General features: G+C 41.3%; 1 protein-coding gene across 3 annotated transcripts in view; it reads right to left on the bottom strand.

The window, feature by feature from the left end:
• fynb (FYN proto-oncogene, Src family tyrosine kinase b) overlaps positions 1 to 14077 on the bottom strand; it is a 71544-nt gene that overhangs the window by 14042 nt on the left and 43425 nt on the right. For all 3 annotated transcript variants that reach the window (XM_029496770.1, XM_029496769.1, XM_029496771.1), the window contains 2 exons: positions 4868 to 4964; positions 586 to 684 (listed from right to left, as the gene is read on the bottom strand). In XM_029496770.1, the coding sequence (XP_029352630.1) occupies positions 586 to 684; positions 4868 to 4964 (196 nt within the window). The remainder of the gene's footprint in view (positions 1 to 585; positions 685 to 4867; positions 4965 to 14077) is intronic.

Below are 14077 nucleotides of genomic sequence, written 5' to 3'. Positions count from 1 at the left end.
GTCTCTGCCTGCTGTACTGGTTTGACCTCAGACTGAATTGAAGACCCTAAGATCTGAATCCCGCCTGCGTGCATTTGTGTCCGCCAGTTTCATGTTCTGACACTGTAGCAAAAACAATTGTCCAGCAGGAGTTCCTGGTTCCATCTAACTCTACACTGTGAAAGAACTTGTGCTGTGGTTTTCAGAAACAATGCATTTTTGGACAACACTTGTGAACTTCAGATTTTATCAACACAGTGCTTATCACACAAAAATCTAACCCTAACCCAAAAAAATCCACCACAACACACCACAGTGTGTATATGTGTATATGTGTGTGTCACAGAGAACTACACCCATTTATCTCCCCTTTGCTTTTAATCCCAGAATGCACTGGTGGGCTCATGACATATTTTCCCTCACTGAATGGGGAAAGATGGGGAAGCTTACAATGCTTTTATTTATTTAATCATTAAATGTCAATGTATGTAAATATATAAGACAATGAAAAAAACCCTATCTCTCCCACAGCTAGTCTGACAGAAATCCTACACATGCCCACTGATACAAAACATTTTAGAGTACTCACACACACACACAACTTACTCCTCAGCCTGGATAGAGTCCACGGGGGCCACATAATTACTAGGAATGTAGCCACTGCCTCCAGTGGTGAGCGAGCGAGCATCCCACCAGTCGCCTTCACTTAAACAAAGAGAGAGTGAGCAGAAGAAACACATTAGACTCCATGTATAAACTGATACAGTTTTACTTTGGCTTGCTCTGTGTGGAAAACACACCAAAACACTTGAGTCTTTGGTGAAAAGCAGCAAAGTTACAGCATCATGTTCACACAGGGTTCATGGCCCACACTGTCCCTGACTTCATCTCTTCTACTGAAAAACATTTTGTTATGCTGCTATAGGCCTAAGCTACTGGGGAAGCACTGAGCACCTCTCTCTCCCACTCTCTCCCCCCTGCATGCGCTGACATACCACTAACCATGTTTCCCTGAAGCCCCTGCTTCTCCCAGTTCTAACCATCTGTAACCACTTACTAACCATGTTTTCCCCAAAGTCTCTGTCTCTACCAGTTCCTCTCCTCTCTCTCCCTGTCCTGATGCCCTGTCCTGATGTCCTGACCACCCATCCTGCAGGTGGTGAATCATCACCACCCCATATTCCTGCTATGCCCGCTGCTCCCATGTCTTCATGAATTCCATACAGCGTCATTTCTATGAACTTCATGCAGCATCATATGTTCCTGCCTGCACCTGTCTTGCTCTCTATATAAAGTACCTTGTTATAACTTTGTTATGATTTGGCACTATATAAATAAACCTGATTTGATTTGTCTGCTCTGTACTTTATCCTGATTGTGTAGTACAATCTGTCAATTACACAGTAGCCATGCCTTCTCATGCATTTGCTGCTTTATGGTCTCTTTTCCTCTGAACTGGACCATCATTTTACCATTATTTTAAAGAAATTATTACTTTATTAGAAAATGTGATGATAGATTCAATAGGAAAAAATGTACTGAGCTAATAAATCAACAGAGAAGTAATGACATTTTCACACAGACTTCAAAACAATAAGACTTCCTTTTATAATCAATGTTCATTAAATAGAAATTAGGTTTAGGGTTTAGAGTCCTAGTCCACGTTTTTGGACAGTCTAAGGTCCAGCACTAGAGTCAAACGGCAGACAGAGAGAAAAAAAGGAAATCACAACACATCAGATGCTTTGACAACATGATATTTATTTATGGGAAGTAGTTTCTATGTATTTTCAGACCATCTACACCATTGCTGACAATTCCTTCACTGTTCAGAGGTTAGCTGTGTCTGTGTGACTGCAGGTCACAAGTTAACACATGACATCATACTTTCACAGTCATGTGAAGAAAGCATGGAAGTATTACTGAAAAAATTCCCACAGCTCTGGCTTCGTTTTCATCATCTACTGTCTACAGCTTGTGAATGATGTTGGTGACACATGGTAACACTGGTTTGACAACACACCCCCGGAGCTTCAACGACAAAGTTCATCAACCCCACTTAACCAGTGAACACATATGATATGTGCTCATTTAATACTTAAAGTTGTATCACACTTCCTCTTTTTCTGCATGGTCAGCCAATGTACATCAGGACACACAGACAGATTTTTGAGTTTTTCACTTGCTGTTGCTGTACATTGTTATATATTTTAATCAATAATCATTGGTAATGAATTGACATAACAGCTAGACAGAAACACTTACTGTTTTGGGGCCTGTGTCATTCACTAAAATATTGAATATGAATCAACCTGCAGGTGAAATGTGAAATGTGTTTGAATAACATTTTGAAAAAATTACTCATGAATAATTTTTTAACAATTAAAGCAAATCAATGCAATCCTCAACAGTAATCAGTGGCTTAGGTTTAATCAATGATATAATATTGAGACTACTGATTTTTGGTTCAGAACTTTCCATAAAATCTTTGGAAATATATTAACAACAAATTGATGAAGCAAATTAATGAGGATGTCCACATTCCCCTTTTAACCCTCTTCCTTCTTTCATCCCTCCACTTTCCTCTTAACATATCAACGCCATTTGTCATCAACAATATTTACACGTGGATGTACGGACACAGGTACATTTCCTTCAACCATCCCAGCTTTGACAGCATCTCTGTACGACCCTTTGCTTGTTTCTATTACATCCTTCACACACCAGTAAGAATGGTTAATGTGTGTGAGACAGCAACAGAGTAATGCTGAACAAAACCATGCTAGGGATTGTGAGGTGAAAAAAATCCCATGCAGATCTGACCTGCCTCCCGTTGTTCATAAAGGATCATTCAGGGGAAGGGGTGGGTGTGGGCGTCACCACGCCACAGTCTGGAGAAGAGCATGAGTGAGAGAGATAATGTGTTTGTGCTTGCAGAGAGATATAATATCTCTCTGCAAACACATATCTTTTGTCTCTAGGAACGAACATCCTTATACTAACTCTACTCTGCCACAAAAATACAGAAAGCAGCAAGAATCGACATAGCACCTCCCTCCTGTCTGCTAATGGATTCAGATCTCTCCATGTGGTAAGAGCATATGAGAGAATAATTAAGGACAAGCTTGTGTTGACTGAAAGTTTTATTAATAGCCAACAGATGAATTGGAACAATACCATTTACTGGAAAGTGCAGATGTGTGTCATTCAGAAAAAACAGGAGCTATTTTCTGGTTATGTCTAAGGAAGCTGCACATCAACACACTGACAGTGTGTTATAGTGTGTTATAAACAGCTACAGCACCATATAAACATTCAGGGATGAGGTCTGCTTCCTGGAGGATGCCATCACAAAACAAAAAAGGGCTTTATTGCCATCTGTGTGCTAGGGCCATACTGGGATGTCTGGTGGTGCAGCTTCACATAAGCCCCGTCTGTTTGGGCATCTGTCATTCACTTCCTGCCAGCTCTGACAAACTGCATGATTTTCAGGCCTGTTTATTTATTTATTTTTTTTTTTTTACTTTGTTCAATGGTGGTTAATCTGAATAGGCCTAGACCGGCTGGAGCAGACTTGAGTAGATGGGGGGAGGTGGAGAGGACGGAGGGAGGAAGTAGAGGGAGGCTGGACTCTAATCATGGGGTCTTCCTGCTCTTGCTGAGGTTAACAGGGACCTGGGTGTGTGGAGGAATGTGCAATATGCCCTTTGAGCAGGATGCTAACTGTGTGTGGTACAGAGGAAAATCAACCTTAGAGTGCCAATGCTGAGGCGATCAAACAACCAGGTAGATGCTATACAGGTTTATACTCAATGCTTGTGTAAAGGGACTGTTCCTGATTAGAGGAAAAGGGAGAATCAGCAGTCTCTAGTAATCCATCACAACTGATAATTGTCGTTTCCACTGAGGACACCTGCAAGTGTTTTGCCCTGGAATTGATCTTTCAAGGACACACAGATTGAGTTTGCGCACTTAGTGGTGCAGGCTCAATTCATCATAAAGGATACGACTTGAAGCAATGAATCTGCATCTGACTTGAGTGTTGATAGTTCAGTCATACATCATTATGTGAACCTTTTAATTCTTAGACCATTAAGAGCCACTTAATCCTTTCATCTGTGCCTTATTTTTCATTTAGGCACCATTTAATCAATACAATCTACTGGTTTCTGAACTATGAATTAGTCATTTCTTAAGACAAAGATGTAGATTGTTTGGGCTGGGGAGTTGTAGATCAGAACGCTCAAACTAGAAAGCAGTCGCTTATTTTCATTGAGTTACTTAGAATTACCACCTGGTTGTCATGCTACTACATCACCCACCTAGTTTCTCTTTAACCTTTGACCACAAAATTTTAAGCAGTTATACAAAGACAGAAGTGTTGCAGTTTTATTTTTTCATCTGTGTATTAAAATCCAAACCAGTACTGTAAGAAGATCCTGGTATCAGTACTAGAACACAGTCTTGAAGGCATAACACTCTCATCACAGTTGGCTGGAGACCCAGCTCCACCCTTTGTGATCCTTAAATAAACTGTTGTCCTCTGATTATCATATTGAATGTTCAAATCTCCACTTTTGGCTCATTTGAAATGTGTTACAGGCTTTAATACAGAAGCCTATATAAAGCTATCTAACCACTGTCACTGAAGGACTTTTTCAAGTGTAAATGGATTCAGTTGTTGGGCTTGTTTGTTGTAACAGTTGAAATACATTTTTGTTCCACCAAACAGCTGAGTTATTTTGGCTCCATTTACAAGCTTCCACTTCTACCTCAACTGAAATGTGTACCCCTGTCATTTTCTTTGCTCTCTCCTCTCAGAACACGATGAAAATGGAAAGTAGCATTCCTCCTATGCAGAAAATGATAAACAGCTGTGGCCACTCACGTGCTGTTGATAATCTGGAACCGTTCTCCTTTCCTGAAGCTGAGGTCCTCTTCTGTCCGTGCTTCGTAGTCGTAAAGTGCCACAAAGAGGGTGACTCCTGCAGGAGTGATAAAATCTCAGTGTCAGAACCCTGCAAATTGAGCGAGTGAGTGAAATCAGCAGACTCACACACACACACACACACACACACACACACACACACACACACACACACACACACACACACACACACACACACACACAACAGAGCACTGGAAGCTCCAGGATGAATCTGCAAATCACCTGTGTTAAATTACATCAAATATTACAGAAGATGGCTCTTGGCCAGGTACAGCAGGTGAAACCTATCACTGTCCTTTTATATGTCCCAATTCAGAGGTTTGATCTGTTCAGTTGTAGACCACAAATCACCTAAACTGAGACAGTCTGGTCTCCAGAACATTTTTGGCTTGTATCATCTTTACCCAACCTTTTTTTTTTAACTCCACAAGGTTTAGGTTAGGTTTATCTTTTGGTAGGGTTTTTCTGCCACATATGAAGGAGCCTTGTAAATCAGTCTCAGTGACTGTTTTAGCTCCCTCTAAAGAGGAGACTGCTGGTTGGAGACACAGCCATGGTCTTATTCCTACATTAGACACAGTGTGTCCATGCAGTCACAAGAAAAGCAAGGAGAACAGGAAAACCTTTCTAAAACTAAAACCTCAAGCCAGATATTTTTTTCGGTTAAAGAACGTAGGATGGATCTCTCTGCTCTTCCTATCTCACACTCCTGCTTATTGCCTTGTGGCAAAAGCGATGAAAGAGTTTAGGCTGATTGTAGGATTTGTTAATAGAAAGCAGTTAGTTAAGGCACATGAGCGCAGAGTGAAAAAGAGAATTTGAGGCTGCTGAATTACTAGAACATTTGCTCAACAAAACAGTAAATAATGTGAAGGTCTGATAACAAAGAGAGAAAGGTATTGGGAGCACTGAAGTTGTAAAATCTCATGCATCCAAATTTGCTGCAGTCAAATAATTGCATTCTGAAAGGACAAGGTTTTAATTGGAGTACTAGTGCCATGCAGAACTTTGTGAACCACGTCTGTAAATAAATTAACTGTCAAACACTTAACTTGTTGACTGTGTTTCTCTTCACAAGCACATCGGCTAAATCCCTTTGAGGGACTGTGTGGCTTTGGAAAGGTGTCACATTACCCAGTCAGTGTAGCATTTCAGCCTGAAGCAAATCCACCAATCCACCCAAATCCACTCATTGTAGATTTGGGTTCCTTTCTGTTAGTGACTGCTGTTTAAGTTCTTGTTTTTCAGTTACATGTGCTTTTTGTTTATGATATGGTGGTGGTTGCCATGTGTTTTTATTTTGGTGTGACATGTTCCTGACTCCACCCTCCTACTTCCTGTCTTCGTTTTCATGTTCCCTCCATTTTTGTGAGCACCTGATTTCTGTTGATGATTGTCTCCTGTGTGACCCCCATCACATAGACTAGTGATCCTCACTATTCCTTTCACAAAAGCCGCATTGGCAGAGCAAAGTCAAGGGGAGAGCCACAAGGTTTTTACCTGAACACCTGACATTTGACTGCTCATTCCTGCTCCAGCGTCTTCATATTGATTTTTGTCTGCTGCTTCCTCAGACTCTTTATCCTCACTAGTTGTTACAACGCTGTGTCTGCCCGTTTTTTGCCATTTTTATAATTAGAATTTGATAAATTTTGCGCCCGCATCTCACCAAGTGTGATGGTGTTGTAAACAATGCTGTAACACACTGCGTTGCCATCTTTGACAGTGAAAGGAAAAGTATAATGAGGATGTTTGTAGTGCAGTGTTCACTGAATATTTATGTAGCACATTTGAAAAAAAAAAAAAATATATATATATTGGCTGGGTTACCATATTGCTACAGACTACCACTGGGGCCACTGATTAGCTTGACGAGCTGCGCAATAGAGTATCTCTAGAGTATCTCTAAAATAGACTAATCCCTCTCTAGATGAAGACTAGTGGCCCAAAAACCCTTTCTAACCATTCCATTATCTCACCAACATGAGCAGAAGCATCACGGGATGTAGAACACACTTAAAAGTGCTACTTTCCTTGTCCCAAATCTAGGCTTATACTGTTGGTGATTCTAGTGTTTAAAGAAGTACACAGATTTTGAAACTGCAGCAAGCAGGGGTGCACCAGAACTCACAGAGAATCTGAGAGTTGCAGAGAAAAGATTCAAGGGTCCAAAATGCAAATTGAGAACAAATGTGACACTCTTCAAGAGATATAATGATGTAATAGAGAACTATCTTAACCAAGGAATATGTGAAGTAGCTCCAGAGATCAAAACCACAGGAGCAGGTCAGAAGTACTACTTGGCATATTATGCAGCGTTAAGGGGAGACAAGGCTACAATGAAGTTGAGAGTTGTTTTTGATGCCTCTTCACATGAGGACAGCTGTCCATCTCCTAATGGCTGCCTGCTTACAGGACTTAATCTGAACCCAGACCTCCTGAATATTCTGGTGAAATTCAGAAAGCATCCAATTGCCTTTATGGCAGACATCACAAAGGCCTTCCTTCAAATATCGGTTGATGAAAGGGACAGAGACGCTTTGAGATTTTTGTGGCTTACAGGACCTTCAGATGCTGATGACACAACTACCTGCACACTGAGAATGACCTGTGTAGTATTTGGAGTGTCATCCAGCCCATTCTTGCTTGCAGCTACAATCAGACATCACCTGAAAGGGCACCAAACACATCAACCAAAGACTGTGAACATTCTCAAAGACTCTCTGTATGTAGATGACTTCATAGCCAGCTGTTGAAGATGCTTATGAGCTAACCACAAATGCAAGAAAAATCCTGTCTGAATATGCCTACGTAAGTGGACCACAAATTCTACTGAACTGAAAGCTGAGTGGCAACAAAGAGGGTTTGACTTCACTCTAGGACCAGAATCACATGGCTGTATATTAACCCTTGTGTTGTCCTGCGGGTCAAAAATTACCCACCACCATGTTTAGCTGCAAAAAAAAAAACCCATATAACAGTCTTTTTTCAACATGAAATTTTATGACTTTTCCTAAAGGCACCCATTAAAAAAAAAAGTTTTGTGTACATTTCCATATGGGCTGTACACCACGAGGGTCCTAAGATTGTCTGGGTCATTTTTGACCCGTGTGTTATAAAAGCATTTACATGACAGAAAAAAGTTCAAAGGCCTCTCCAACTCTCTCCAACACACACACACACACACACACACACAACAAAGAAACTGGATTCCTATTGATGTATGAATTTGCACCTGCACCTGCACCTCTGACCTGCAGCTAACCCCTTGCATCACACAAGATCCCAGAGAAAACAAAAAAACATAATTCAAAACAAATTCAGTGGAGAGGAACCCCCAGAGAACGAACCCGGAGAATGCAAAGAGTGGAAGGGCAATTTTTCATGCCACAATGCCACTGAAAGTCTTCCACACTTTTTCAAGAATGCTAAGATTTGACAACCTCGAGTCAAGACAAACTGGCAGCCATCAGAGATGTCTGGGACAAGTGGGTTGAGAGTCTGCCATACCTTTACAACCCTGGGCCTGAAGTCACAGTAGATGAGCAGTAGGTTCCATTCAAAGATACATTTTTATTTTCATAATGTTACTTTGTTGATTCATTTAATTTTTTTCTGTGACACTCACACTCACGATTGATTGTAATTTTGGTCTTTTTTTTTTTCTTTTTTTTTTAATCAGGTCGCTGTCCTTTCCGGGAGTATATGCCAAGCAAGCCAGCAAAATATGGCATTAAAATATGGGTGGCCTGTGATGCAAAATCCAGCTATGCATATAATATGCAAGTCTACACCAGGAGGCTGCCAAGTGACGCACCAGAGAAGAGCCAGGAGAGTGGTCTTCTCGACAAAGTTTGCCTTCACCGCCACCACCACTGGTTTCTTACCTCCCAAAAAAGAACAAGAACGTGTTCCTGTTGAGTACACTGCACAAGGCAGCTGAAATCACTGATCGTGAAGACAGGAAGCCAGCCATCATCCTGGACTACAACCGGTGTGGACAACCTTGACAAGGTTATTGAAATGTACAGCTGTAGAAAGATGACTATACGCTGGCCCATGGTCATCTTCCACAACATCCTTGATGTCTCATCATACAATGCCTTTTGTATTATGGCAGACGATCCACCCAACCTGGATGGCTGCGAGGAATAACAACAGGATGATCTTCCTGGGGCAGTCGGGAAAGGCTCTTGTCACCCCATGCATTGCAAGAAGGGAGCGCCTACCCCATACAGAAGGCTCTGCAGCAATTGTGAGAGCTGCTCAGGGAGCTGAATCTTGTCCTGAGCCACCTGAGGCTGCAGCGGGGTCAGACAAAGATGCAATTTCTGCCCCTGGAAGAAGGACTGCAAGATGAAAGTTGTGTGCTGCACGTGTGAGATATACATCTGCAAAGCCCATGCTCACATTTGCACATACTGTCCCACTAATGTTCAATTTTAAGCAACCTTTTTGCTGTTTTGTTATTAGACAAGAGAAGAGAAGAGAGAAAAGATGTATTTGATAATTCACTTCCTAAAGAATATTAACAAAGAATAAACTGTTGGAAAAGTTCCATACTATTGACTGTTATTTTTCCTTTCAATAAAATTAATTAAATAGTAATTTCTTCACTTTGATATAATAGTAATAATAAGCCTTTACTGTATAAAAGAAAATTATTATCACAGTTGGTTTGTGAGAAAGAAAAAAAAAATCATATTCACTGGTGAACATATTTTTTCAGTTAGAAAAAAAAAATACTGACTGATAAATAACAGGTTGTTTCATCATAAAAAATAGATATTGGATTCAAAATTCAATTAAGCTTCTTTATTTTAGAGCTTTGGTGAAGGCAGGCCATTTTTGACCCATAGGACAAGAGGAGTATACAGAATGTTAAGACCGCACAAGGGTTAAAGGTACCCAGTCTGGTATGGAGGCCAGAGACTGATGACTTTGTCTTTGAGCTCAAATATCTGATGGACATGGACCCCATGGGATTCCTGACACCATTCACAATGAGAGTGAAATGTCTCTTTCAAGACATGTGGCAAAGGGGAATTAGCTGGGATGAGGAGCTGCCAGATGACTTTGCTCTAAGGTGGCAGCAGTGGTGCAAAGAGCTGCTTCAGATCCATCAAATCGTCATTCCCAGATGGTATGGAGCTGTTAAAGTGTGAAATGAGCAAAGTCAAGTTCTCCATGTGTTTAGTGATGCCAGTGAGCAAGCCTATGGAGCAGTGGCATATCTCCAAGTACAGACAGCTAATGGAGAAACTGCCACCAGACTGGTTATGTCCAAGTCCAGAGTAGCACCCATCAAGAAACTCTGCCACATCTTGAGTTAATGGGGGCTCTGGTTGCAGCAAGAGTTGGGGAAAATTTACAAAGGCATTGAACATGCATCCGGCCCAGATCTGCCTGTATTCAGATTCCATGGAAGTATGCCACTGGATTTGCAGCCCTGCACAAAATGGAAACAATTCAAGGAGAACTGAGGAATGGAAATACAGTCACTGACCACTTCAGAAAGTTGGTCACACTGCAGTGGGAAGCAGAACCCAGCTTGAAATTGAAGGAAGAGGTGCTCTGGTGGTAAGGAGCACCCTTTCTGAGTTCAGTGACACAGCCAGACTCCAAAAGGGACCTCTGTGAAGAAGAGATAAGGGTCGAGCTTAAACATCTCCATATCATATATTCATATCCAGCTGAATAAGACAGAAAACACATCACCATATTCACTGCTAAAGCTGGAGAACTACAGCAAAGTGAAAACTGTTTTCAGAGTCAGAGCCTGGATCAGATGATTCATTAACAACATCTGCTCAGGGGAATGGAGATGGGAAGAGCTTCACTGACCTTTGAGGAGCTTTGCTCTGTGCTCACGGAGGTAGAGGCAAAAATCCACTAATCAAACCACATGATTAGCAATGTCCTCAAGTTCTCTGTCTCCACTCTCTCTTCCTCCTTCTCCCCCTCCTCTCCTCTCCTGTTCTGTGTGCCTCATGTGTAGCTATTCTTCTGCCTCCTTTTATGATACCTCCTCTTGTCATACATGAAGGATGATGGTAGAAATGGAGGCGAAAACTAGCGTGTTAGAGTCGTGGCTGCACACCTTAGCTAGCCAAGCTTATACTTGTGTAGCTAGCCGCCCCCCTGTAGCCAGTGTGGGTCGGCCTAGACCAACTCCTATGGGAGCCAAGAGAGTTTCCTCCCCCCAGTGGCTCCCGAGCAGCCGGGATCTAGTCCGGGCGGCTGGGCAACTGTCCGAGACAAGAGGCATAGTCATAGGGAGCAGCCCCCGGTTCACCACCAACCAGTTCACGTTTCCAACAGGTTCTCCCCTTTCAGCGACACAGTCACTGAAAAGTCGACTCTAGTGATTAGCGATTCTATTCTGAGGAACTTGAAGTTAGCGAAACCAGCGGCCATAGTGAAGTGTATCCCGGGGGCCAGAGCTGGCGACATCCAGTCCTATCTGAAACTGCTGGCTAAGGATAAACGTAAATATGCTAATATTGTTATTCAGGTCGGCAGTAACGACACCCGACTTCACCAGTTGGAAGTCACAAAAATGTATGTGTAATCAGTGTGTACTTTTGCTAATACAATGTCGGACACTGTAGTTTTCTCCGGCCCCCTCCCCAATTGGACCAGTGATGACATGTACAGCCGCATGTCGTCATTTAACCAATGGCTGTCGAGGTGGTGTCCCGAAAACAATGTGGGCTACATAGATAACTGGAAGGCTTTCTTGGGGAGACCTGGTCTGATTAGGAGAGATGGTGTCCATCCCACCGTGGACGGGGCTGCTCTTATATCTAGGAATATGGCCGATTTTATGAGAAATCCAAAACCCTGACAATCCCGAGTCGAGACCAAAAAGGCAGCGCTGCAGTTTAACATGCTCCTCTGTGCCTCAGTCAGAGCGGTAACCTGCCGAGAATAGAAGAGTCTGTCTATGTTTAGGTCTACAGAAACTGTGTCTGTCCCCCAACCACTGATGAGCAGTAACGCGTTATTGTAATCCAATTACTTTTTCAAGTAATGAGTAAAGTAAGGGGTTACAATTGCAAAAACAGTAATTAGATTACTGTTACTCACCCGCAAGCAGGCTGCATTACTGCGTTACTAAACCATGATTTTGTTTTGATTCGTGAAAATGACGTATGAATGGCGCGACATCAGTGACAACACATGAAATGATCAACAACAGACAATATGGAGTGTGGGAGAGAGCAGGACCATGCAGGGTTTAATGCTTGGAAATACCAATATTACTTTGAGTTTGAGTAAAAAAGATTGGACTGCATTCAAATTTATATGTTGGAATATGCACAAAGAAAAGAATTAGGCTGAAAGGCTTTATTGCTTCATGATATATTCAGGTTGTGCATCATGTTTTTGGAAAGTAACTAAAGTAATCAAAGTAACTACTTTTGGAAATAAGTAATCACTAAAGTAACTTTCTTGAAGAAGTAATCAGAAACTAATTACTTTTTCCAAGTAACTTGACCAACACTGCCCCTAAATTTAGAAAAGTTAACAAACCCAAATTAAACAGAAGAGGAGCTAAAAACAAAAACTTAACTGAAATCAAAACAGCCACAAATTCGGTTTCAATTAACACTGCAATTAAATGTGGATTGTTGAATATTCGATCACTATCATCAAAATCTCCACCAGTTAATGATCTCATAACTGATCATCGTATTAATTTATTTTGTATAGCAGAAACCTGGCTGCAGCGGGATGAGTATATTAGCGTTAATGAAGCTACACCCCCAACTCATGTTAACTTTCATATCCCTCGTACCACAGGTCGAGGAGGGGGGGTAGCTGCAATATTTCAGTCAAGCCTATTAATCAACCCTAGACCAAAATCTGGCTGTAGGTCTTCTGAAAGTCTCACTCTTAGTCTGCCCCACTCAAACTGGAAAGATGAAAAAGTTGCAGTATACCGTCCACCTGGTCCGTGCTCAGAATTCCAATCAGAGTTTTCTGAGTTTATATCAGAGTTAATACTCAGTACAGATAAAATCATTATCCTGGGCGATTTAAATATGCATGCTGATGTAGAAAGCGACAGCCTTAGTTTCTTTCCCTGCTAGACTCAATTGGCTTTTCCCAGCATGTGAATGAACCCACTCGCTACAATCATATCCTTGATTTTGTTCTAACATATGGCATTGAAATTGATAAGCTAACAATTTTTCCTCTCCTAACTGACCATTACCTTGTTACATTTGAGTTTACTTTAATGGGCTGCATAGCATTGAGGAATAAACTCAGCTATAAAAGATGTTTATGGCTAAATTTAAAGAGAACATTTGGTCATCATTCCCAACAATGCCATATCTAAATTGAAATGAGGATTTCTCCCATACACAGGTTGATGACCTTGTGTTTAGCACTATGGCCACGCTGTGTTTAAATCTTGATGATGCTGCCCTTCTCAAAAAGAAAGTAATCTAACAGAGGAGGCTGGCTCCCTGGTATAATTCCCAAATCCGTGCCTTAAAGCAGACATCAAGGAAATTGGTGTTCCAGTAATTCGGAAGAATCTCACAGAGCCTGGAGAGATAGCTTAAAAACATATAAAAGCTCTCCGCAGTGCTAGAAGTTCATATTACTCAGCACTAATAGAAGAAAACAAGAAAAACCCCAGGTTTCTCTTCAGCATTGTAGCCAGGCTGACAGAGAGCGATAGCTCAGTTGAATCAGTGATCCCCTTAGCTCTAAGCAGCAATGATTTTATGGACTTTTTTTCCAGATAAAGACTTTTTTACAGATAATATAAATATAATATAATAATAATATAAAAAAATAATTCATCAGCTCTTACCTACATTACACAATAATCTTCTACTGAATACAGCAACTCCTGAATCAACGGCAACGCCTTTTACATCTGGAGTCATTCTCACCTCTGAATCTCTCTCTATAGTTTCATCATCCAGACTGCCAACCTGTCTATTAGACCCAGTACCAACGAGCCTCTTTAAAGAGATTTTTTATTTAATTGAGCTGTTCATTCTAGATCTGACTAATTTGACTTTAACTTTGGGTTATGTACCTCAGGCTCTTAAGACCGCAGTCATCATACCCCAGCTTAAAAAGCAGAATCTTGATCCAGATGTTTTGGTAAACTATAGACCCATATCG

Source organism: Echeneis naucrates, chromosome 24 (genome assembly GCF_900963305.1).
Source record: "Echeneis naucrates chromosome 24, fEcheNa1.1, whole genome shotgun sequence".
NCBI lineage: Eukaryota > Metazoa > Chordata > Actinopteri > Carangiformes > Echeneidae > Echeneis > Echeneis naucrates.
Note: the sequence above shows the minus strand (reverse complement) of the source record. Positions and strands in the feature narration are given on the sequence as shown.